This window comes from Labeo rohita, chromosome 4 (genome assembly GCF_022985175.1).
Source record: "Labeo rohita strain BAU-BD-2019 chromosome 4, IGBB_LRoh.1.0, whole genome shotgun sequence".
Classification (NCBI taxonomy): Eukaryota; Metazoa; Chordata; class Actinopteri; order Cypriniformes; family Cyprinidae; genus Labeo; species Labeo rohita.
In genome coordinates, this window is record NC_066872.1 from 23,884,061 (window position 1) to 23,910,365 (window position 26,305).

At 35.5% G+C, this 26,305-nt stretch overlaps 1 protein-coding gene across 4 annotated transcripts; it reads left to right on the top strand.

The window, feature by feature from the left end:
• Positions 1–3,743: 3,743 nt before the first annotated feature.
• Positions 3,744–26,279, top strand: LOC127164137 (mucin-2). Of its 4 annotated transcripts, none has more exons than XM_051107870.1 (46): positions 3,782–3,851; positions 4,148–4,177; positions 4,355–4,580; positions 4,886–5,015; positions 5,158–5,221; positions 5,324–5,406; positions 6,592–6,784; positions 6,895–7,014; positions 7,096–7,216; positions 7,642–7,777; positions 7,863–7,940; positions 8,555–8,624; positions 8,746–8,877; positions 8,990–9,133; positions 9,214–9,308; positions 9,394–9,526; positions 9,787–10,030; positions 11,005–11,045; positions 11,366–11,454; positions 11,531–11,685; positions 12,168–12,306; positions 12,472–12,570; positions 12,686–12,880; positions 13,607–13,849; positions 14,063–14,219; positions 14,357–14,467; positions 14,580–14,721; positions 14,831–15,483; positions 15,595–16,956; positions 17,141–17,284; positions 17,413–17,478; positions 17,607–17,672; positions 17,779–17,988; positions 18,158–18,396; positions 19,497–19,683; positions 19,807–20,032; positions 20,193–20,371; positions 20,653–20,722; positions 23,166–23,275; positions 23,413–23,444; positions 23,551–23,701; positions 23,849–23,886; positions 24,043–24,150; positions 24,268–24,307; positions 24,607–24,715; positions 25,622–26,279. In XM_051107870.1, exons 1-46 carry the CDS (start codon positions 3,803–3,805, stop codon positions 25,782–25,784), a joined length of 7,572 nt encoding a protein of 2,523 aa, XP_050963827.1. In that variant the 5' UTR covers positions 3,782–3,802; the 3' UTR covers positions 25,785–26,279. The 4 variants fall into 4 exon arrangements, with proteins under 4 accessions (XP_050963824.1, XP_050963827.1, XP_050963828.1 ...); XM_051107871.1 differs by having other exon boundaries at positions 14,831–15,372; XM_051107867.1 differs by having other exon boundaries at positions 3,744–3,851; positions 14,831–16,956.
• The last annotated feature ends 26 nt before the right edge of the window (positions 26,280–26,305 follow it).

The following is a 26,305-nucleotide window of genomic DNA, read 5'->3' on the forward strand; positions in this document are numbered from 1 at the left end:
TATTTGTACATAATGGATAATCTGTCTCTTTACAAAAGAGCTTATTTTGAGGTTGAGAGTCTTGATTGATCTCTGCCTTTCATCTCGTCTTCCGTCTTATGGTCGTATTAACGGCTTTCAACTGACACAAGATCATTTCTAGCTGTGCAATCAGTTAATTCAACAACATTTTTCTTTTGATGTAGGTGCATTGGCCCATCATGCAGCTGGTCTCACTAGAACTAGATGTGAAGCTAATTTCTGTAAACACTGCATCATGGTGATAGATACTCAGTATATTTTTATTTATACAGCATTTGCAAGTATGTTTCTGGGTCTGTAATTGTGCAACACTATTGGGGACCAAAAGTAAAATATTAAGACTCAGTTACTAAAAATGATCAATTATTATGTGAATACTGAAGAGGATGTGTCACTTTCAGTGTCTGCATTGCCCTTGGCTGTTGAGTCCATGAACTCAAATTATTTTATTACCAAAGTTGTGCTTCATATAAAACTATTTAAAGGATAATACTTGTAAATAATTTAGAAATTAATTTCATTTGTTTTGTTATTAAATGAAAATGTATTTATTACCAGGGCACTGCTATGGTTTCTGGGGTCCCATCAGGACTTAAACAATCTTTAGATAGGTGGTACATGTCAAAGTAGCATCCACCTGAATGTCAAGACCCATGGCTTCCCAGCAGAACTAATTGTTCACATGCTGCCTAATATATCCCACTTTTTGACAGGTGCCATTGTAATGATACAATCAATGTTATTCAGTTCAATGGTTTTAATGTTGTAACCTCTCAGTGACTTTAATGTTTCTTTTCATGGTTCAGTTATATTCCTCCAGAAGCCTGTACTGAGCATTTAGTATTCTAGCCTTCATGTTTTCAAACAGTCACCTAGGTTACAGACTTTTCATGATAAGAGTGCTAATCTAGGATGAGTATGGACCATAAGTGTGGTTATTTAGATTGTAGGAAATGATTGTAAATCAACACCGTTTCACTGAGAACATGGATATTCTTGGACACAGCTTGTGCTGATGAGGTGATTGTTGTTGATTAGCTTACATTCTGAGAAAAAAAAAAAAAAAACTTCTTTCTGCAGTTGGATACAGCTTTGTGGACTGATTCTTTTAACATATTGTCAACATGTTTATCTCCATTTACTAAAACAGCATAATAATTGTGATAGATTTGACTTATACTGTAGATGACACAACACCACCTTAGACCAGACAAACAGATATATTGCCACCTGCTGGACAGAACAGACCTCGCAAATGGCATCTCTAAACTTCTTACAAGCCTCTTGGCTTTTGAACAGTCTGAGTCTTGGGATTTATTTTTTTTACTCACAAGTTTAGTGGCTACTTTGGTGTTAAAGGACAGCTGACATATATGGGTATGTTTTTTTTTTCATAATGCGTAATGGTTTTTATACTCTACAAACTGTATTTTCTATTGCCCTACACCTACCCTATACCTAAACCTAGCCCTCACAAGAGACTTTCTACACACTTTTACTTTCTCAAAAAAACTCTGCATGATTTATAAGGCTGTTTCCTCATGGGGACCTAAAAAATGTCCCCACAAGGTCAAATTTACTGACATTACTATCCTTGTGGGGACATTTGGGCCCCATAACATGATAAATACCAGGTACACACACACACACACATGTTGGGTTTCCATGTTTTATGGGGATATTCCATAGGTATAATGGTTTTTATGCTGAGCAAACTGTATTTTCTACCCTAACCCTAACCCTACCCCTCACATGAAACTTTCTGCATATTTACATAAAAAAAAGGAATTATTTTTATATTTATTACCTTGTTTCATCATGGGGACCAATGTCCTCACAAAGACAAAGATTTTGGACAATGCCATCTTCGTGAGGACATTTTGTCCCTGTAACATAGGATATGTCTGAAGTGGTCACCTTTTTAACATTTTCTGAAAAACTTTCTGAAAAAAAAAAAAAATATATATATATATATATATATATATATATATATATATATATATATATATATATATATATTGAAACAGTTTTCACTCAGAAATTGCTAGTAAATTTCACAAATAATTACCAAGAAACACTGACTTAAACATGATAGTTTCAAGTAGAAAGACTGAAAAAGTATTTTCCAGTAATCTTGGAAAAAACATACTCCAATAAAATTGTCAATTTAATAATATATATTTATATATAGAATATATATATATATTTTATATAAAAAGTGATTAATAATAATTACATTGATCTATAAATGTGAATCAATTCTTTTTATTTCAGGTTTATTTTTAGATTTTTGCCAGTTTTTAATACAATTATCAGTCGAATTTATGTAATAAAATAATAAAATAATTGTATCATAAAAATGACATATATATATATATATATATAAACAAGCTGTTTATAGTTTATAAGTTAGTTTATAAGTTACTTTTTCACAACTTTTTTTAATTAAAAATGTATTTTTACATTTTTCTTTAAAAAAAAGCATGTATCTATAAATTTGTGGGTTTTTAATAGTAATTTTTAAAATATTAAAATTTTAAAAATAGTAATTAAAAAAAAAAATTTAATAAAAAATGAAAGCATTTTAATTTTCTTTTTTTTTTTAATGTCTAGCTTTTGACATGTTAATGTTTTTTTTAATGACATTTTTATAGTTTTTTTTTTACAGACTCAATATTATTGTATGCTATTTTGAGCACTTCTAAAGGATGTCCTTAACCAGCTTTATCTGTTTAGGTAATATTTATCTAATATTAACCCTCTGTCACAATTAAATAGTCATGTTGTTATAAGGATCTTTTCTGGTTCTTGGCATACACATGCATAATTATCTTTTTATCCTGGAGCAGAAGGATGTAATAATTCACCTATTTGTGGGGAAAAAATGACAATAATAATTAAAAAAAGGAACTGAATGGAAGATTTTCCAGCTTCCAACAGGTTACAAATTATGTATATCTCCTCCTTAAAACTGTAAATACACAAGACTACAATGCAGTCTTTGTTTGTAGTTAATAGTTATACGTTTTTTTTAACTTAAACCTACCCCTAACCATAACCCTACCCCTAACAGAAAACTTTCTGCAGTTCAAAAATACTTTGTTTACTTTATTTTTATACTAGTTTTACAAATAAGGATGGAATTATTTTTAAAAATGACCAAAATAAAAAAATGATGTGTATCTCCTCTTTAAAACTATAACTGCACAAGAGTACAAGGCAATCCCCCACATTTTTGTCCCTCTAAAAATGTTTTCTTAAAGCAGTTTTAAAATGTTCATGTTGTTGATAAGGAAACATGCATCAATGAATAACCAGTTTTGGGATTAGAGTTACGTGTGTCCTTTAAACACACATTTGAAAGGATTTGCTTTTTCCGTGATTGAGTTTTAAGATCGTGTTCTCATCAGGGGGCTAGCAGTATTCCTGTTCCTGAAATCAAATCCACCTGTTTACAGAGCAGAACCAGGTACAATGTCAAACAGAATACGACCTATGCACCATTACAGGTTAACAACAAAGCGGTGCCAAATAAAGGGAATTCCAACATTAATCTTTGGATTTTCTATACGCTTGTCTAATGGGAACAGATAAAAGGCCCTTTGTTAGCTTTTGTGTTCCATACCCCCTTATTAGTTAAAGTGAATATAGTCAATGTTTAATCTATAGTGACTGTTTCCTCATGTTATTCAAATTAGCGAAGTGGATCTCATCATAAAAGGGCTGCGAGAAGAATTTCTGTATTCCTAAAACAGTTCTGCACCAGTGTCCACTGGAAAGCATGGCTCTACGAGAGGCAGCACTTTTAGGAATAATTATTGTATTCTCAGGTTAGCTCATTTAAATTACTTTAATAAAGGATTTATATCATTTAATTTAATGATGAATAATTAATTTTAAATTTAAGCGACTGTTATTTATGTATTATTATTAATTATCCATTTTTTAAATTAAATGTTTTATTAAATAATTAATGTTTTAATTCTTACTTTTTATTATTGCCAGTATTATGTTTTATTTATGGCTAGATATAAATGGAACAATTTATTTATTTATTTATGTTGAAGTGAAGAAAGGTAATCAGAATTTCATCTTGTTTGTAACCTTTATCTGCTTTCATTTGCAGGTCACATCCACTCTGTGTTTACAGCTCAAAGTAAGAAAGTATTGCATTTATCTACTTTTAATACAATAATTAATCATGCCTAACTATGCCAACAGCATATCCAAGATTTGTTAATATAACTGGGAAACTAAATAACTATTGTCCACTATTGATCTTATTGATCTGTTGTCCACTATGGATCTTATTTATTTTCATTTCTTGGTTCAGATGTATGTAAAACGTATGGAAGCGGCATCTTTCATACCTTCAACAAAACTGTGTTTCATCTGAAGACGTCATGTCCAGTAACACTCACACACTTCACTCATGCTGGAGTGGACTGTCATATCATCGTCCAGCGTGGACCGGATGGTCTGATGGACAGAGTGGAGATCATTGTGAATAAAATCACGACCCTCATTCACAATAAAACTGTGACCGTGGAAGGCAGCAGGTATGAGATTTAAGAGTCACATTTGTGACCAACATTTAGATTTTAGTTAGATAAAAACTTCTGAAAAGGGTTGTTTGTGTTAAAGAACTTTTAATGTTGTAATTATCATATTATAAATGCATAATAAACATGTTATTAATAAAGCAAATAACTGTAGTTTTTATTCATACCATTTCATGCAAGATACCAATTTGGAGCATGTACATAAACATACTAACTACATTTATATAAGTATTTATTGATTAAAATGTTCTTTGTTAATATATATCCACATAAAATGTTTGAACTTGTTCATCTTTTTATAGTATTTCCCTTCCATATGACCACACCTATCAGCATGTGTTTCATTATGGAATCTATACCAGGCTCCAAAGCAAAGTTTTGCCATTGTCTGTCACATGGTACAGTTTAGCTGATGGTGTCAGTTCACTTCGGGTGAGTTACCATTAAAGACAATGGTCTGCAAGATTACAAAAACTTTGATTTAACCAATAGGATAAAAATATGTGATTATCACATTATAATGACCCTGGCCGTACTGTATTTTATATGTAATCTTTGAGCACACCTCTTACAGGTGCAACTGGACCAGAATTTAGTGGAGGGTATGAGTGGACTTTGTGGGCACCAGAACAGCTCGGGTTAGTATGTTCAGTTGTTACGTGCTGTTTAAACGGTGAGTTTTATGATATAAGCATGTAATACTTTCTAGTGGTGTTTTATCATTACGATTTTGTTCACAGAAACTATGCAGCAGCTGATATCCAGCAGTGTCTTCTTCGATGGCCAATGCCTGATACAAGACTCTACTGTGCTGACAAACGCAGTGAGTTTCTGCACAGTGGAATAAAAACGTAATGTAATAAACGTAAAAAATATACATTTAAAGAAGAAGTCCACTTCCACAAACAAAAATTTACAGATAATGTACTCACCCCCTTGTCATCCAAGATATTCATGTTATTCTTTATTCACTTGCAAAGAAATTATGTTTTTAGAGGAAAACATTTCAGGACTGCTGTGGTGCCCTGAGTTTGAACTTCCAAAATGCAATTCCAAATGCAGTTGTACATGGTCCCAGCCAAGGAAGAAGGGTCTTATCTAGTGAAACGATCGGTTATTTTAATTAAAAAAATACAATTTAAATACTTTTTAATCTAAAACACTCATCTTGTCTTGTCTCCCTGAACTCTGTGTATTCTGCCACAAGACAGTTAGGGTATGTCAAAAACTCCAATCGTATTTTCTCCCTCAATTTCAAAAATCATTTCAAAATCATCCTACATCATTGCAGAAGTACCGACCCAGTCTTTGCAAAGTGCATATGCAAAGAAGATCAAACACCCTTAACAAAAAAGGTAAAATAGCAGTATAGGATGATTTTGGACGAGTTTTTCTGTCATGAACTGGAAAAAAAACAGTTCAGCAGAGTAAGACAAGATGAACGTTTGACATAAAAAAGTATATAAATTGTATTATTTTTATGAAAATAACAAATCGTTTTGCTAGATAAGACCCTTCTTTCTTGACTGGGATTGTTTACAACCACATCTGGGATTATTTGAAGCCACATTTAAACTGCATTTTGGAAGTTCAAACTCGGGGCACCATATCAGTCCATTATATGGAGAAAAATCCTGAAATGTTTTCTCAAAAAAAATAATTTCTTTACGACTGAAGAAAGAAAGACATGAAAATCTTGGATGACATGGGGTGAGTACATTATCTGTAAATTTTTGTTTTGGACTTCTCCTTTGATGAAAAATTGGACTAAATTTAAATGTTATATTATCTATATAGTCTTCTACTGTTACAATTACAAACAGTTTTTACTGTGCAGCACTTTCTACAAAGCTTGTATAATGCATTATCATAGTATCGCTAAAGGAATAACTTTTGTGTTATGCTTGTGATGTATGCGATTGATTACAAGATATTCAAATACATTAGGCAATAAATATATACCACTGAAAATCCACTGAATGCCTACTAACCATTTCTGTTTCTTTAGGTTTGCAAAGAGATCATGTCTCACGCTTACGAATGTCTCGCAACTAAATATAAAACCTACTTGAATCTGTGTTATAAAAATATGAATGGATTATGGCATCAGGAATCAAACTGCTCGTTTTTTAAAGAACTCTCGCTTATGTGCGGGAGCTCCAGTCCGTTGTGGTCAGTGTGGAGGTCAAAAACCAACTGCCGTAAGATCCACAGTTTTTAACATGTTACTTAGAAAATATATTATATTCATTTTTGTATATATACACATTACGATGTTACTAATAATGCTAATGGTTCATCTTGTTTGCAGACCAACCTCATTGTCCTGGAGACCTGCACTATGTAGAGATGGGTCCCGCTTTTCCGCCAACCTGCAGCAACCCACAGATTTACACTACTGAACTCACCAGCACCTGCCTGCCTGCTGAAGGTTGGTCCTTGATTTGCAGTAAAATTATACTTTAAATAAAAAAATATTGTTTTATTTAATTAATATCTCTCCTAATCCCAGGTAAGGTCCTGAATGATCGTGTTGATGGTTACCATTCCATAAGTGTGGAAGAATGTCCATGTGTGCATGCAAAGAAAATGTATGAACCTGGGCAGGAACGCAGAACAAAGTGCCAGACCTGGTAAGATTTTTTCCTAATAGCTTCCTCCACCAGTTCGGGACATGGTAATTATTTGCCAATAAGATTTTAAATAATTCCACTATTAGAGTTATTTATTTATTTTTGGTATTCACCTTATGATTTTTTATTTTTTTTTTTAGTTTTCCGGTTTCAGTTCAATTTAATTAGTTCTTTAGGGCTGTCAAAATTAAAACTGATTAAAGCTAACTGAGATGAATTAAACCTGGATAATTTTTGTATTGAATCATTACTGTAAAATGTTAGTGTTATAATCATACAAGAACATACACTCATACAAGGATTTTCAAAAGACAACATCTTTGTAAGTAAAAACCTAAGCAAATATTGTGACATTTGAATATAATCTGTGTAAAAAGAAATTCGGAAAACCGCTTTAGACATTTGTGTTGTTTTTATCCCCACAGTACCTGCATCAGAGGAAATTGGGCATGTTCTGCAAACACATGTCCAGCCAAATGTATTATTGAAGGCCAGTTCATCACTACATTTGATGGCAAACAGTATTCTATGCTTGACAAATGCACCTTTGTGGCCGCAAAGGTAACTGAAATAGATTTTTTCTTTAAAGTTTGATATCTTGTCATTTTCTGATATTAAAATGTCTAATGTTTTGTATGTAACCCAGGGGGTTAACTGGACATTGAACATTCAATATTCTGGGCAAGGTGTTGTCATAGAAAAGGCATATCTTAATATCAACCAGGTTTGTCTATTTTACTTACCTACATTTGCAGGCTTTTTAAACTCATTTTCTATGTGTATCTAGGTGTTGTTGACAAAATATGCAAAGATTTTGTCTGATTCAGATGATGTAACTGGAAAGGTCTTTGATTATGCTTTATTTTAACGCAGCATTGTTATAGTTTTATTACAAAAATAAGTACTGAGTAATATTAGTCAACTAGATGTACTTACTATAGGGTTAAGTTTAGGACAAGGGTTTAGTTTAGGGCTACTTAATTGTAATTATGCATAATTTACTGTTAGTACTACAGTAATTACATGTGACATAACTATTATACCAAGTTTTCACAATATTTGATCAACTTTTTGTTGTTTCAGTGTCTTTTTAAAGTATAAATACTTCATGTTTTGTCTCAGTTAGTATTAGGTCATTACAACCACATGCTTAACAGTTATAATTACAATTGACAGTTTAAACCAGGCAGACATTATATAGCTTTGGAGTTCACTAATAGCATTTGACCTTCAAATCCCTGTCTGTATCTAACTTGCGTTAACGTTTGATGTTACATTTGAATTTTGATATCACATTGTGACTGTGTCACTTCCCCTAAAAAATTATTTTCATTCCAGGAAAGATATACCTTCTCTGCAAACAGCATACAACTGAATAACATAGAAATCAGTGACCTATCACAAACTGGTAGGCACTTTGAATTTGTCATAGTAGATTAATAAATCTGAAATATTCATATTAGCTTGACAAAGTTTGAAACATTCACATTCGCTTTCCAATGCTGCTATGTTGTTGGTTTTTGTTTCAGAGTCTACGACAGTCTTTTGGCAGTCTTCAATGTTCATTCAAGTTCAGACTTCATTTGGCCTGAAAATGCAAGTTCAAATCTCTCCAGAAATTCAAATATATTTGAATTTACCACCGACCGAAAATACTAAAGGTTTGAATAATCTTTATTCATACAAGCCTTTTAGCAAAATGTAAATATATATAGAATTCCATCAGTCAGTCAAGTTTGAATGTCGATATTAAAGCAAATGTTTTTATTATAGGTCTTTGTGGAACTTTGAATAATGACACCAGCGATGACTTTACCACTTTTAGTGGTATCATAGAAAGTTCAGTTCAGCTTTTCGCCCAGTCCTGGTCAATGGGCACTTGTACCCTAATTCCTGGATGCATCAACACTGACAATGGTACTTGTCATTTAGCCTAACTGCTTAACCATATTAAAAGTACTTTTCGAGATAACCACTTATATTCATTCCATTTGAAGAGATGTTTGCTGAGGTAAACTGCGACCAACTGAAAAATCCAGAAGGAGTGTTTGCTGTGTGTCATGAATACGTACCTGTTTCACCCTTTGTTGAGGCAAGGAAATAAATATAAGCACATTTTATGATTTTGAAAGTCATGGTTGTTTTCATGTTATTAATCTGTTTCTGATTCTTCTCAGGCATGTGTAAAAAGAACATGTCAGTGCACAACTGCATTACAAGAATGTTTGTGTGTCTCCTTTGGCAACTACGCAAAAGCCTGTGCAGCTCAAGGAATCACTGTTGGGGACTGGAGAGCAGAAACAAACTGCAGTGAGTGACATTTATTCAATGTGAAAATCATACAGTGAATTTCAGGGATGTGTATTTCTGTAGGTGTTTTCCCCTATAATTGTTAATTATGCAACCTTAGCAAAATTAACCAACATTTGTTATTTTTTTGTGATACATTTACATTTTACTCATAATTATTTGTGTAATTACACTGTAACAACATAACTTTAAAATAAAAGCGTTTTATTTTTTAACATCTATGTATGACTCACTCCACAAATGATCATTCTGGATTTCAGTTCCTTTGTGCATGGGCAACCTGAGGTTTGCTTACACCACGTTGGCATGTAACCGTACCTGTCGTTCCCTCTCGGGCCCTGATGCCACCTGTGAGGTGGTGGATGACCCTGTGGAGGGATGTGGATGCACGTCAGACTCTCACCTGAGCAACCAACAGACCTGCAGCCCTCTCCCACTGTGCAGTTGCCACCACCCAGGAGGCATAACACCTCCAGGTCCAGTGGTTATCGGTGGACGCCAATGGTAAGAATATGTTGAGGATAGGGCTGGTCCCTAATAGTTGACTAACTGTTAGTTGACGAGAAAAGGCTTGGTCGACCAACATTTATTAATTGCTTAGTCATAGATAAAAAAAAAAAAATTCACAGGAAGTGCCAAAGTCACGCAGTCCATTAACGGCTTGTCTATGAGGTAATATAGTACATTGGGCAGGACATCCAAATGCTCACCTATCATTCATTGACTTCAAATATGGCTTTTTATCTGAAAGATGTATGTAGTAGCAACTTTACATGGTCACTCAATGTAATGTTAACCTAGAAAAATACTCCATAATTTTTGCTCATACAGATAAAAATAATACATCTTTTGAATCTGTAAAGACTCTACATTTATTTGTGTGCACTCAGAATAACAACAAAACATTGTGCTTTTGTAAAATAATTAAAGCAAACAGGATGCGCTTTCTGCCATCTTGGTCTCTGTTAACTTAAAAATATATCTGTAGAGAATGAAATGTCTACTTTTAAATAAACCAATTCAAATAGAAAACAAGTATTCTGAGATTATGCACTCTGTATGAAACATGCGATTTAATGTCTTAAACCTAAAAACCAAGAAAATTTATATATAAAAAAAATTATATATCTAGTTTCTAAATAAATTGTTAATGCAGTGTTCTTGCTGTTATTCCCTGACACATTAATACTTATTATATCTGCTGGTGTGCTGTGGCAAGCTTTTTTGATCGTGCTTGAGCACTTATTAGGCTATGTAGGCAATCAAGGGCTCATTGTTATGATTTATATGCTTTATTAATAAAAGTGCGACTAATAGTCGACTAATGTGTAAAATGCACGACTACTAGTCGATCAGAAAAATCTTAATCGAGGGCAGTCCTAGTAGGATTGAGTTGAGGATGAGGATGTGCTATGTTGAGTACATTTTTCTTTTTTTTTTGGTGATGCTGTGTATAGAATGTTTGTTTTGTATTACAGCTTGTGTGAAAACGGACAGCTTCATTGTCCTAAAGTTTGCAGTAAGTGTGAAATCATTGTTTTACATTTGTTTTACTGAATCACTTTTTAGTATATGTTTTAGTACGTGTATTTAAACTAAATAGCACTATAGAATTTTATGGTTGTTCTGAACACACATATATAGATATATATGCCTCAATGTGCCTTTTTCACTAAAATCAGTTCTGCCTACAGTTAACGTTGTGGTATTGTTGTATGCGTAATTCATCAAACTATGATAAAATAACCAGGGATATATTGTAGTACCGGTGTGTAGTTACGCAGTGTGTAGATAGACACTTTTTAGTATTTCTGTTAAATATTCTATTTCTATATCTAGATTGCACAGTGGACAAGATTTGTGTGGACTGCTCACAAATACCAGTGAACACAGCCTATAGGACATGTGAAAGCTTGACCAAACCTGCAGTAAGCATTTTTCTAAAAAGTGATAGTGTTAATTTTCTGAAAGATTCTCAGTGAAATTACAGATCTATATTCACAGAGTGATGATAACAGCTGTATCAGTGGCTGTTATTGTCCAGATGGCCTTTTCGAAGATCATAACGGTGGTTGTGTGACTCATGAAAACTGCACCTGTGAATTCAGCGGGAGAGTGTACGAAACAGGGCAGAGTGTGGAGACAAACTGTAAAATATGGTAAGAACCCTGCCTTCAAGCCCTGACCTTGGTTCACACATTTTAAAAGAATATCTACCCACCTTTATGTCATTCCAAAGCCATAGAGTTTCCTTTTGTGGAGCAAAAAAGGAGTCATTTTGTAGAATGCTCAAGATGCTTGTTTTCCAACTGGGAAAGTAAATAGATAGTAAGATTATCAAAATGACAACAAAACAAAACAATCATAAAAGTAGTTCATTCGGCTTGTGCAAAATATTTCAAATCTGATATTCAGAGGTGATATTCACTGAAAATCTTCCTCAAATTACATTCACAACATATTCAAACCTGGCACCTTAATATTCTAAATGATCACAAGAATAAATGATTTTTTTAGAGTTTAAAGATTGTATCCTTTGAGATATTCTGGTCTGCAATGAAGTCAAAAGTCATTTTATTGGTTCATGGTTCAGAGAAAACCTGACCTCTCGATTTTAATGATGTGATTTTGTGTCTCTCAGCACATGTAGAGGTGGTGAGTGGTTTTGTGTAGATGAGGCATGTTCAGGAGTATGTGAGGTGTTTGGAAATGGGCAGTACCGCACATTTGACTCCAGATGGTACAGATTCGATGGCCACTGTCAGTACACCCTAGTCAAGGTGAGTGGTTGAAACGTGACAAATTACCTTTTCTACAAGGATATCTTTAACTCGATACATCCTGACTTAGTTTATGTACGGTATACTAGAAAACTTTACAAATGCTTTAAGTAACACTTAACAAAATGTTGCAAATATTTTAACCTCTAATATTTCTTGTATAAGGACGCTGGTTCAAGTGGGGAGTTTGCAATTAAAACTGAGAGTGTTCCTTGTTGTGACGAGTCTTTGACATGCTCCCGCGCCATCTCAGTGGAGCTCTTGGTAAATGACCATCTGTGCACATACAAATTGCTGTTGGATGATGTCAATATTTTAACTTTCTTTTAAGTAAAAATGATAATGCACTCAGTATTTATGAAATTGTAAAAACTTGCAGGGTGCAGTGACTCTGATGTTGAGTGATATGAAGGTGACCGAGAGACATCAGGCAGGGGACGCATTGCTGGCAGAGCCCCTGTACTTCATCCACACTGTTGGCCTCTACATCATCATCTCAGTTCCCAGACTGGGCATCACTGTAATCTGGGACAAACATACCAGGGTTACCATCCAACTAGAGCCTCAGTGGAGAGTAAGAAGTCATATTTGTTATAATATTATATTAATATTCAGTCCTCACATGATGAATGACACCGGATTGCTTTGTTTCAGCAAATTGCTTGTAGTGAAAGCAGCCCTTTTGTTTCTACACTCTTTAGGTGCAGTGGTTTGCAAACACAACTGTTCTAATTGGCTGTGTTTTGGGATTGATTGTTTTTCCATCATTCCCAATTTTCACATTAGCTGTGAACACACAAATTGCTTCTTGCTAAAATTTTGTTGCATCATGCCTGGTTAGGACATGTTTGGTTAGGTTTAAGTGTTGTGGTAGATCTGGTACTTAAAATGACTATTTTCCAAAGTCTTGAAATGTAACTACTTCTCTTAAATAGAAAGATGAAAATTTGGAAAGAGGTGACTATTAAAGGCAGATGTTCTAAAAATGCATATCATTGATTAAATCACAAGTAAAAATACCTAAATTAACATCCTTGTTGGCCCTGGATCAAATCTGATTTCAGCTACCTTTATTTTGAACTTTGTGCCAAGGTTGGGACTTGAACAACATTCTTATCTATCCATATCTATCCAATCTCCTGTGTAGGGAAAAGTTAGGGATGGTGTGGATATGTAAGGTTAGGACTATGATAGTTTCATAGTAATGTTGGTTCAGGAACAACAAGGAATATATATTCTGAAATGTGTGCTACTGAGTGGTGAAGACATGCAATGTTCTTTTTCAACTGTGGAACATTAGGGCCAAGTGTTGGGGCTTTGTGGGAACTTTGATGGAAAGGTTACAAACGACCTTCTGACAAGCAGCTCTTCAGAAGTTTTCAGTGTTTTGGACTTTGGAAATAGTTGGAAGACAGCAGCTCCACCATGCTCAGATGTAACTCATGAAATATTTCCCTGCGAACGACACTCCTACTGTGCAGCCTGGGCCCAGCGGCGATGTATGATCCTGAGATCAGACACCTTCAAAGATTGCCATCTGAAGGTACCTTGAAGTGCCATTAGTCAATGAAGTAATGTTTTTTTACGATATGTGCTAATCTTGGTTCACTGATTGTATATCAAATATAAAAAAAAGTTCAATGAACTGAGTTTGGAAGTTCATTCAGGTACACAATGTACTTGTAACTTTTTTTTTTTGCCATGACAAAATTGGAACAAGTGTTGAATCAGTCAATAGCTGTTGAATTTTTACTAGGTGGATCCAGAACCTTATTACCAAGCCTGTGTTTTGGAGTCCTGTTCTTGTGAGTTTGAGGGAAAGTTTCTCGGTTTCTGTACTGCTGTCGCAGCTTACGCAGAGGCATGCAGTGGAAAGGACGTCTGCATCAACTGGAGAACCCCTGATTTGTGTCGTACGTATTGTATTCTATTGTAATTATTGGATTGGAAACAATTAGGATTTTTCCCAGCATGAGCATTTCCTGGTAAAGGTTTACCGGGGTTATTAACGAGTTAGTCAAGTGATTACAGTTTTTGTTCATCTCCACAGCGGTGTATTGTGACTATTACAATGAAGTGGGCCAGTGCACCTGGCATTACAATCCCTGTGGCCAGGTTAAGACCTGTGGCACTAATAACCACTTTACAGGAAAACTTGAAGGTATTTTTCCCCTGTCTCTTCCTGTTTCTTGATATCACTGTTGTAATAATGCATCTGTTCTGCTAAAAATTAGAAACCCAGAATGTTCACCAAGCAATGCATGACATTTCAGGTTGCTACCCGAAATGCCCTGAGGAGACCCCATATTATGATAAAAACCTAGGTAAATGCACCACTTTGGACAACTGCACTTGTAACTTCAGGAACAGAGTGTTCTCACCTCCTGATGAAATGTGTACTTCTCATACATGCTGGTAAGCCATTTTGTACACTCTTGTTGTAATGCTGGAATGACATTTAAGATAAAACATTTAACAAACTATGGACTTACTATTAATTAGAGTTTGTTTTCTTTTTGCTTAGTAAATGCATTGAAGGACAAATCGTCTGCAATCCTATATTTACATCTACAACTACTACTACTACAATGTATTACACATCAACAGCTCAGCCACCTACAACAATAATAACCCACACAGCCACAACACAACCGCTAACCTCACAGAGCACAAAGCAATACACAACACCATTACCAACAACAGAGAGAACAACAGAATATACAACCACAACACGTCCATCAACAACTGAAATTATAACAGAAACATATACAACTCCAATGGAAAAAACAACCACAACACAACCACCACCAACTGAAAGCACAACAAAACACAGAACCACAACACATCCACTAACAACTAAAAGTACAACAGAAACATATACAGCTCCAGTGGAAGAAACAACCACAACACAACCACCATCAACTGAGAGCACAACAGAACACAGAACCACAACACGTTTATCGACAATTGAAAGTACAACAGAAACATATACAACTCCAGTTGAAGAAACAACAACAACACAACCACCACCAACTGAGAGCACAACAGAACACAGAACCACAACACGTTTATCGACAATTGAAAGTACAACAGAAACATATACAACTCCAGTTGAAGAAACAACAACAACACAACCACCACCAACTGAGAGCACAACAGAACACAGAACCACAACACGTTTATCGACAATTGAAAGTACAACAGAAACATATACAACTCCAGTTGAAGAAACAACAACAACACAACCACCACCAACTGAGAGCACAACAGAACACAGAACCACAATAGGGCCTTTAACAACCGAAAGTACAACAGAAACATATACAACTCCAGTGAAAGAGACAGCTACAACACAACAACCACCACCTGAGAGCACAACAGAACACAGAACCACAACACGTCCATCGACAGTTGAAAGTACAACAGAAACGTATACAACTCCAATAGAAGAAACAACAACAGCACAACCACCACCAACTGAAAGCACAACACTTCCATCAACAACTGAAACTACAACAGAAACATACACAACTCCAATGGAAGAAACAACCACAACACAACCACCACCAACTGAAAGCACAACACTTTCATCAACAACTGAAACTACAACAGAAACATACACAACTCCAATGGAAGAAACAACCACAACACACCCGTCAACAACTAAAAGTACAACAGAAACATATACAACTCCAGTGGAAGAGACAACTACAACACAACAACCACCAACTGAGAGCACAACAGAACACATAACCACAACACGTCCATCAACAACTGAAATTACAACAGAAACATACACAACTCCAATGGAAGAAACAACAACCGCACAACCACCACCAACTGAAAGCACAACACTTCCATCAACAACTGAAACTACAACAGAAACATACACAACTCCAATGGAAGAAACAACCACAACACACCCATCAACAACTAAAAGTACAACAGAAACATATACAACTCCAGTGGAAGAGACAACTACAACACAACAACCACCAACTGAGAGCACAACAGAACATATAACCAAAACACGTCCATCAACAACTGAAATTACAACAGAAACATACACAACTCCAATGGAAGAAACAACAACAGCACAACCACCACCAACTGAAAGCACAACACTTGCATCAACAACTGAAACTACAACAGAAACATATACAACTCCAGTGGAAGAAACAACCACAACACACCCATCAACAACTAAAAGTACAACAGAAACATATACAACTCCAGTGGAAGAAACAACCACAACACAACCACCACCAACTGAAAGCACAACAGAACTCAGAACCACAACACGTCCACCAACAACTGAAATTACAACAGAGACATATACAACTCCAGTGGAAGAAGCCACCACAACACCACCACCACCAGCTGAAAGCACAACAAAACACATAACCACAACACGCCCATCAACAACTGATAGAACAACAGAAATGTATTCGACTCCAATGGAAGAAACAACCACAACACACTTACCAACTTCTGAAAGTACAACAGAATACACAACACAACCACCAACAAGTGAGAGCACAACTCAACCAACCATATCAACAAAACAATACACAACCACAACTCAGCCAACGACTGAAGCTACAACCTCAGTAAAATATAGCACTACAGTGTCAACAGTGTCTACACCAGGTGTGGAAGCCACTACAAAAATAAAATTGTACTAAAATGAACATTTAAGCAATGGTTTCTTTAAGTACAAAGCCAGTAATATTATTATAAACACAAAACAACAAAACTAAAGCTAAAAAGCTAAAAATACCACACAAATGTATTTTGTTCTTACTGGTTACTGTTTTTCTCTCATTTCCACTAGGAATAGTAATAGTCACTGGCCCTACTATCAGCAGTAAAACTTCATTTCAAGAAGCGTCTACAACTAGTAATCCTACAGCAATCACCTCTTCTCTGACATCTCTACTCAGTACTACAGTACCTACCACTGAACATAAAACTCCAGGTAATAGCACCACTCATTCAACTCATGAATACTCTACTACAAGATAATATAACCCAAGGGTTTTGATTATTTAAGTTAAATATCTTTATGATTTTTTCAAGAAGTGTCTATAACTATTTTTCCTACAGAAATGACCTCTTCTCTGACATCTCTACTCAGTACTACAGTACCTACCACTGAACATACAACTCCAGGTAACAGCACTACTCACTCAACTTAGAAATACAGTACTACAAGATAGCATAACCCCAGGCTTTGGATTAATTAAGTTACATGTCTTAAGGATTTTTTCAAGAAGTGTCTATGACTATTATTCCTACAGCAATGACCCCTTCTCCGACATCTCTACTCAGTACTACAGCACCCACCACTGAACATACAACTTCAGGTATTCAACTTACAAATACACTACTACAAGATAACATAACTCCAGGGTTTTGAATCATTAAGTTTATGTTTATGATTGTTTATTTATTTTATTTACTTTAAATTAGTGTGTGAGTGTAAAGATGTGATGCGAAACCAAAGCTGGCCATGTGGAGAAACCTGGAGAGAAGACTGTACTGATAAAGTCTGTAAGGGTGGAGTGATTGAGGTAGCTCCCATTGCCTGTCCAACAACAAGAATCAGGACTGATTGCCCTAGAAGCAAGATGTCTTTTGTTAAAGATGAAGAGACTTGTTGTGATCGCTGTCAGTGTGACTGTAAGTAAAGACTGTAAGTCATATAAACGTTGACTAAACCACTGGGACTAGTTAGTGGTGTGGCTATCTGTTTGTCTAGCCAATAGAAAATAAGAAATGCTGTTACAAAACTTAGTATAATTTTCCTTGTACATCAATTTTTATCTATTTTTCCTGGTTTCTTTCTCAGGCGAGTGTCAGGTTTATGGAGACCCACACTACATCTCCTTCCAGGGGATCGCTTTTGACTTCATGGATAACTGCACCTACACTCTAGTGGAGGAGCAAATTCTGCAGCATAGATTAAGCATTACTGTAGACAACTACTACTGTGTGCCGGAAATTGATAATTCTTGTTCTAGGGGAATTAAATTAAAGTACTGGAATGATACTGCCACACTTATGGTAACAGAGGAGTTCACAGTAGAGGTATGTTTATCCAGAGCCATACATTTATATGTAAGTGTGGCCCATATTTCTTCATATTCTAATTAAAAGACAGGAACAGACTGTCTGGTTGACCTTTACGGTCAGCTTTTTATTGTCAATACCAGATTACATAAACCATTATTTACTGCCTGATTTGGATCGAAAACATACCTGTGGGAACTTTTTTTTGCAAGACACGAAATACATAACAATAAGTACAGATCACTGATATAAACCACTAGAGGTGCTAAACAGTGAGTACTTGTAATCGTTTTTGCACTTGTAATTGCTTTCGCACTTGTAATCGTTATCGCACACATGATTACAGCTCCATGTATTTCACTTTCAGGTGTTGACCCCTGCCAGATTACTACCCCCACAGTACTGGTCGGTTTAGGGTTAGTTGTGGGTGATTGTGTGTAATTTGGCAGGGTTAATAGTTGTGTCCAAAAATGGACACAACGCTGGATGTAACAAGCTTGCTTGGTAGCTCATCCAGGCACGGAACTGGACTTAGGATGTGGAATCCCGTGAAAAACATGTTTCACAATGAAAGAAATGAAAGATGAGAGATCAAAAAACAAGCTAAAACGGGCATGCTTGCAATTGCATTTTTACACCACATTCGCTTTTGTTCATACTATTGGGTAGGTTAGGTGTAGTGCAGATGGTACGTTGTTTTAAAACATCACAGAGCATTAGACTTACAGCACCACTCAATGAACATTTCAAGTCAGAACTGCGGTGACATACAAAACCAACGTCACATAAAATGCACGTTCATCTGTTCAGAGGAAAAAAAAAACACTTTTTTAGCATCACTCAGTGGACATTTCTGTTGGAAATTGCAGTGATACGTACTTATTGGTACGTATTTAGTGTTTCACAAAAAAAAAAATTGTCATGAGATCAGATTGATTATTATTTTAACCAAACATCCTCAACTCTAAAAGTTCAAAGAAAATGAACTCAACTCAAGGAACTCAAACATGCAAATATCTAACAATAAAAGTTCTCTGCTGGTCTATTTCTATGAATGACTTGGGATGATAGTTCCTTGGAGTTATGATGATAAGCAGATGGTCTCTATCTTTTTACAGTCTACTTTGAATGAGGAGATTATAAAACCACCATATGAAAATCAGGTCTTCAAGTTTGAAAACAGTGGTGGCCAGGCCAACATCTACATCAAGCCCATCCGTTCCTATGTTTCTCTTTCATCTTTCAACAATCTGTTAATCAACCTGGCAATGGAGCACTTCTATAACAACACCCAAGGACAGTGTGGTATGCCATTAAAATCATTTAACCTTTGATAGAAACTAACTGGCACACTGGACAGTGTATGGTTCATGGTACATGATATCACTTTAAATAGATGTTTCATGGCAGATCCATTTGATCTTGTAGGTGTTTGTGGTGGGCAGTCGTGCATTCGAAGAAATGGTGTAATTGAAGATGATAACTGCTGTGACAAGACTGCATATGACTGGGTTGTAGAAGACCCTCTGAAACCCTACTGCAAATCTGCGCTCACCAATGTTCCTTGTGTCCCTCCTCCGCCACCTTCACCTCCACCTCCAACTCCATCTCCTCCTCCCTGCAATCCTACAATATGCGACCTCCTTCACCATGAGTAAGCCACTGTTGGGGTATCCACTGAGGTTAACATAACAGCTGGGTTTTTTAAATAAAAAAAAAGATTATTCGCCCCCGTAGAATATGACAAACAACTTCATAGTTTTGCTTGGCTTGTTGCATTGTGACTATAACAAGTGCTAACATCTTTTACTCAGAGTGTTTGCAGAGTGTGGTGAAAGGATCAATCTTACAGACGTGGAGAAGAATTGCCAGTTTGACTACTGTTCATACAAGAGTAGTGTTGGTGCCTGTTCCTCTCTGGAGTACGCAGCATCAGAGTGCAAAAGGATTGGTATTTGTGTGGACTGGAGATACCTTACCAATGGCTCCTGTGGTAAGAAAACAGTATGGAAGCACAGTTTCAGAAAATAGTAGTAGCACAGTTATATTTAAACAAATATAAATTTGTACACTGTTGTCTACAACATATTAACATCATCTTAAAATCTAAATGTTTATGAGTTGAAAGACCTGCAAATCTTTGCAAAAACCCTTAGAGGTTTATGAAAGTGGATGAAGCTTTGGGTTTTTTTAAATGTGCATTTGACTTTGTAACTTAATCTACAATACCAAAGTAGACTTGCTGTCTTCTAATTATATTCCACTGCGTTTTAGAGATCACATGTCCTCCAGGAATGATGTATGATGAGTGTCGAGAGTCTCCAAATGATGTCTGTCGAGGCGGGTAAGAAAAATTTTACTTTAGAAGATTAAAGCATTCCCACAGTTCTAGCCCTGCTTCATATTTCACCTCGCAACTAAAAGATTGAATTTCAATGAAAAACGCCTTTGTACCAAATTTAACTTTTTCTACACTCTAAAAAATGCTTGGTTAGAAACAACCCAACTTGGGTTATTAGGCAACCCAGCGCTGAGTAAATATTGGACAGAACGCATGCTGCATTATTTTAACCCAGCTGGTTGGGTTAAATGTTTTTTTTACCAGACATGCTGGATTATTTTATTTAAGTCAACTACTGCTGTCTTAAAATGGACTGGAACTTAAAAAAAAAAAAAAACACAGAATTACCAAAGACTTCATATATAGAAAGACTGTGCACTCCTTATACTTATGAATGGGAGAAAGTGCAATGCCCAATATGGCGAATAAGCCCTGCCTTGAAAGGGCCAATCGTTGAATAGTTGAACCAGTTTGGAGAATTTTATGTTTCCCCATTCAAAGAGATAGGAGCTGCACTTGCATGCCCAAGAGGCATTTCAAAGATGGCGGCCGAGTGAAATGACTTGCCTTAAAGGGACTTTGGAATTACTAGAGGCAACAGCAATAATCAAAAGACGCACATTTATTATTAAGCAAGAACACATGGACAAAATACATGACAAATTAAATTTATTTGGGTGAGTATAGTTTACAATATTACATACATTTAATAAGCATTTTAGACATAAAAATGTAATATTTAAAAGTACCATTTTAATTTTAGTGTATTCAACTGTTCTCTGTAATCACTTTTTACCGAAATTGCGCTAATTCTTGTGCTGGTGTGTTTTTGTAATATGAACCGGTGAAGGGCTGCTGTTTGCCGGGGTAATTGTGAACTACAGACCATGGCCTTGCATTTCACTTGTAGCTGAAAGATGCTGTGACTGACTCCAAAACCTGCCCAACAGTACTGACATTAGAGAACATTTTAACATCAAATTAAATTAAACTCAGTACTATAACACATAAAATCAATTTATTTTATGCAAGGCAAAAGCTGTTTCTATCATGTGAAATGACCGCTGCTAACGCAGCTCACTGACATCTGGTCCTTATGTTGCGTAAAATAACAGTTTACAGCACAGTAAAGACATTATAAATTAAATCAAATGTATTTTCACTGAAGAAGTACTCCAAATCAGCGGTGCTGTGAACCGTTCTCACCTGTAGAGGACTCAAAAACGCCCACACTCTTACCAGGGTTGCCAGGTTTTTGAAACAAAACCCCCCCAATTGCTACTCAAAACTAGCCCAAAACTAGCCCAATCATGTTTTGAGGGGGGTACCTAGTTAAAAATCGCATTCTGGGGGATAAAATACACGTTTTTGTGTCTGTGTTTCCCTGGTAAATTTGCATTTCAGGGGCTAAATATGACTTTACTGGGGCTGCTTTAACCCGCGGACATCAAAAACTACCCGCGGCAACAGTGTAAATGTAGCCCAATTCTGCCGAAAAACCGCAGACTTGAAACACTGGCACTTACTGTAACTCAGCAGCTGGGTTGTTTCGTCAGAGATACTGTTGGGTAGAAAAAAATAAACCAGCGTTATAAATAACCCAGCAACTTAGTTACAGAAAAACTACCCAGAACCTGGGTAAAAAAATAATAAAAAATAAACCAAAAAAATTACCCAACAAGTTGAACCCAGCATTTGGGTTAAAAAAATAACCCAGCACCTGGGTAAAAACATTAAAAACAACCCAATAAAATGACCCAACTGGCTCATTGCAGACTTGCAGCACTGCACTTACTGTAACTCAGCAGCTGGGTTGTTTCGTCAGAGACAGGCTTAACCGCTGTTGGGTAGAAAAAAATAAACCAGCGTTATAAATAACCCAGCAACTTAGTTACAGAAAAACTACCCAGAACCTGGGTAAAAAAAATAATAAAAATAAAATAACCCAATAAAATTACCCAACAAGTTGAACCCAGCATTTGGGTTAAAAAAATAACCCAGCACCTGGGTAAAAAAATTAAAAACAACCCAATAAAATGACCCAACGGGATCATTGCAGACTTGCAGCACTGCACTTACTGTAACTCAGCAGCTGGGTTGTTTCGTCAGAGACAGGCTTAACCGCTGTTGGGTAGAAAAAAATAAACCAGCGTTATAAATAACCCAGCAACTTAGTTACAGAAAAACTACCCAGAACCTGGGTGAAAAAATAATAAAAATAACCCAATAAAATTACCCAACAAGTTGAACCCAGCATTTGGGTTAAAAAAATAACCCAGCACCTGGGTAAAATATTAAAAACAACCCAATAGAGTTTTTTAGAGTGTAGATTTTTCTCTTAAAGAGGTTTGTTTATTTATTATGGTTAGGACTAGGATTGCATGTTTGCTGGTAAGCGTGATGTTCCATGTATGCCCTCACGCCCATCACTCTATTGTCTCCTCAGTGTTCGTGTGTCTGCAACCTCTGTGGTTGGTCTGAGATCAGGCTGCTTTTGTCCAGATGACCAGATACTTGCAGAAGAGCACAAGCAAATCTGTGTGCCTGATTGCACACGTGAGTGAAAAATTCAACCAAATAGTGCAAAACAAAAATTTTTATTTAAAGGCCAATCCTGATTTTCCTAAAAAAAAAAAAAATAATGTTTTATTCTCTAAATTAAGTCATTTATTTCATATTTATCTAATTTTCAGCATGTAAAGGACCACTGGGTGAGCCAATGCCGGTAAGAGTTTGTTTAATAGTAAACCATAAACGTCTGTTTAAAAATATCTGTAAACAGATGTTTATTTCGGATCCAGTATATCAGTATTCTACTATCTTCCTATAAGGTGGGGGCAGTATGGGAATCAAACTGCCACATATGCACATGTAATAACCAGACCAGAACTGAAGAGTGCATACCCAAACCTCAAGAACGCGCTCCAGTCTGCAGCGCCTACTCCATCCTGGTCTCCGACTGCTGTGACAATCAGATCTGTGGTAATGTTGCTATCTTCCCATGGAGTAACATAGTGTAGAGTGCCACTGGAGCTGGGAATAAATACGTATTCTTTTATATTGATTATTTCATGTGTTCTACTGTTGGAAAAGTAGATTTAGAGTATGTGTTCTTAACTTTTATTACAGTTGACAAGAGCTGCGAGTACAATGGAAAGATTTACAAGGTAAAGGAAATAGTTCACATATTTACTCACAATGGGAGTTTTGTTTGTTTTGTATAGTTTTAGAGACCTCTTTAAAATGCGTTGCTGTACCTAAATTTAGCACAAAATACATTGAACAATGTATGTATATGTGTTCTCTCTCTCTGGTGGATGCAGGTGGGTGATCGGTGGACAGACCCTTCACGTCCGTGTGAGTCTTTTAGCTGTAGTCAGACAGGAATGGAGGTTGAGAAAACCGTGTGTCCACTGCAAACCTGCGCTGAGGTGAGAATGACTAAACTCACATCAGTATCACAATCTGATACAAACTGCTCAGAAGTCTTTCCTTTTCTGATTCTATTTTCTATTAAATTAATGTATTATGTTTTTGTGCGTATGCAGGATTTGCGAGTGTGGGATGAACATCATTGCTGCTATTCATGTAGGTTTACACAAATGTACATAACATGAGAAATTACTGTGAGTGTAACCAAGCTTAAGAGCAGTCAGTAAAGGATTATACCTCATCATTAAAAATGAGTTTCTTTATGTAAAAAAATAATACAATTTTTAATGTTTCCTATTTTGCCTTACTACTTTTCTGTGGTTTTGAACATGCAGTCAAACAATGTTGTAACTATGTTGTCAATTTTTATTATATATAATTTAAAGGTTATTTTATTTTTACTTGATTTGAGTCATGATTTGCTGCTGACTGACATTTTGTTCTCTGTATTATAGGTAATGTTTCATGCACTGCCAGACTGACAAGGATGAACCTCACAATTTCTGACTGCACAGAGGAAGTCGAGCTGCCCATTTGTGAGGGCCAGTGTGAGACAGACAACAGGCATGTCTAACATCTGATTTTACAGCCTGTTTATTCTCAAATAAGCAAATATTTTAGAGACACTTTGTTAGATGGATGTTAATGTGAAGGCCTGTGGTAGCATCAGAAACTATGCAGCTAAAAGCAAATAGAACACATCTGCCAAACATTAAATAGTTCCTTGACAAATAACCCTCTGGCCACTAGAGGGTATTGTCAGAACACTTGTCACTTTTCCACAACAAATATATATATATATATTAGATTTGAAAGGTATGTATGAGTATTGAGTCTCATCTCCCATTTTGTAAATATTTTTATGATTTTTATTTATAATACTTGCATTTTCATACTGACAAATAATAATAGTGCCAAATATTTGTGATGCATATTTTTAAATACATATTTATTCAAAATAACAAACAAATGTAATAACAAAATGTTATGATTTTAGTCACCTGAAATCAGATTAATATTGTACAGATATACAATATACAATTGATATACAATATTGATTAACATTGTTAATCAGGTAATATTGTACAAAAGTTTAGCAACAAAAGTTTAATGCTTTATCTCTGTTTTACAAACTCTATGTTAATGACACATATAACTGCACTCGTACATCACGGAGATGTCTATTTGATGTCTGCTTTTACATCTGAGCGTTTGCTTATCTGCAATATATCTATAGGAAGTTTCCTATTAGATGTCAAACAGATGTCTATTAGATGTCTTTAGGATGTTTATGATTTAGAATGTATGTAAAACTGACATCTTACAGACATCTGTCAGATGTTTATACACAACAGATGCTTTTCAGATCAAGCGATTTTTAACAGACATCTTGCAGACGTACATGTGCTATCTGGAATTTGTATATGTGGCCCCTGAGTTCAGTGCTTTGATTGTTGTGTTGTCTTGTAGGTGGGTTCATGCTAACGGGACGCTGCAGCTTGAACAGAGTCACCAGTGCTGTAAGGAGAGAGGTTATGAGATGAGAGAAATCACACTTACTTGCAGTAAAAACACTTCGACCCATTTCACATACAAGCATGTCACAGGCTGTGAATGCAAGGTTGAAGGTTAAGTTTACCTAAAAATGTATGAAAGTGTTAGTTAATGTGATTAACTTTGGTGTGTGTTGAATATGCACAATTGATAATTATCTGCTGATGTGTGGGATGATTTAGTTTCAAACTAAATGAACACATTTCTTTCATGTGTCATTAATTGTCAATCATCTGTCAAAATCAATGTTTTTTTTTTGTAATAATAATAATAATAATAATAATAATAATAATAATAATAATAACAACAACAATAACAATTACTATTTTATCTCGTTTTGCCTTAAACCTACTGCGGTAATGTGCAATATATTTCAATAATGACTTTAATTTGAACTATTTTGTGTTTGTACTCTGTATTCCGAATGTGATTTCATGTCCAAATCAAACGTGTGATTGTAACCTGATATCAGGTGTCAAGGCTTTAAAAGCTTTTGTAATCCACTTTATGGATTCATAATCCACAATAATCGTTAATTCAATAATAAATTAATTTGACACTTGTGGAATTTGTTTTAGTTTAGTTTTTGATATACTTTGG

Excerpts from the sequence above, each read along its gene's own strand:
- LOC127164137 (XM_051107867.1), top strand. The coding sequence starts at position 3,803 with ATGGCTCTACGAGAGGCAGCACTTTTAGGAATAATTATTGTATTCTCA. Across the intron at positions 16,957-17,140 it reads GTCAACAGTGTCTACACCAG|GAATAGTAATAGTCACTGGC; the intron begins GTGTGGAAGCCA and ends CATTTCCACTAG. Across the intron at positions 24,151-24,267 it reads CACTGCAAACCTGCGCTGAG|GATTTGCGAGTGTGGGATGA; the intron begins GTGAGAATGACT and ends GTGCGTATGCAG.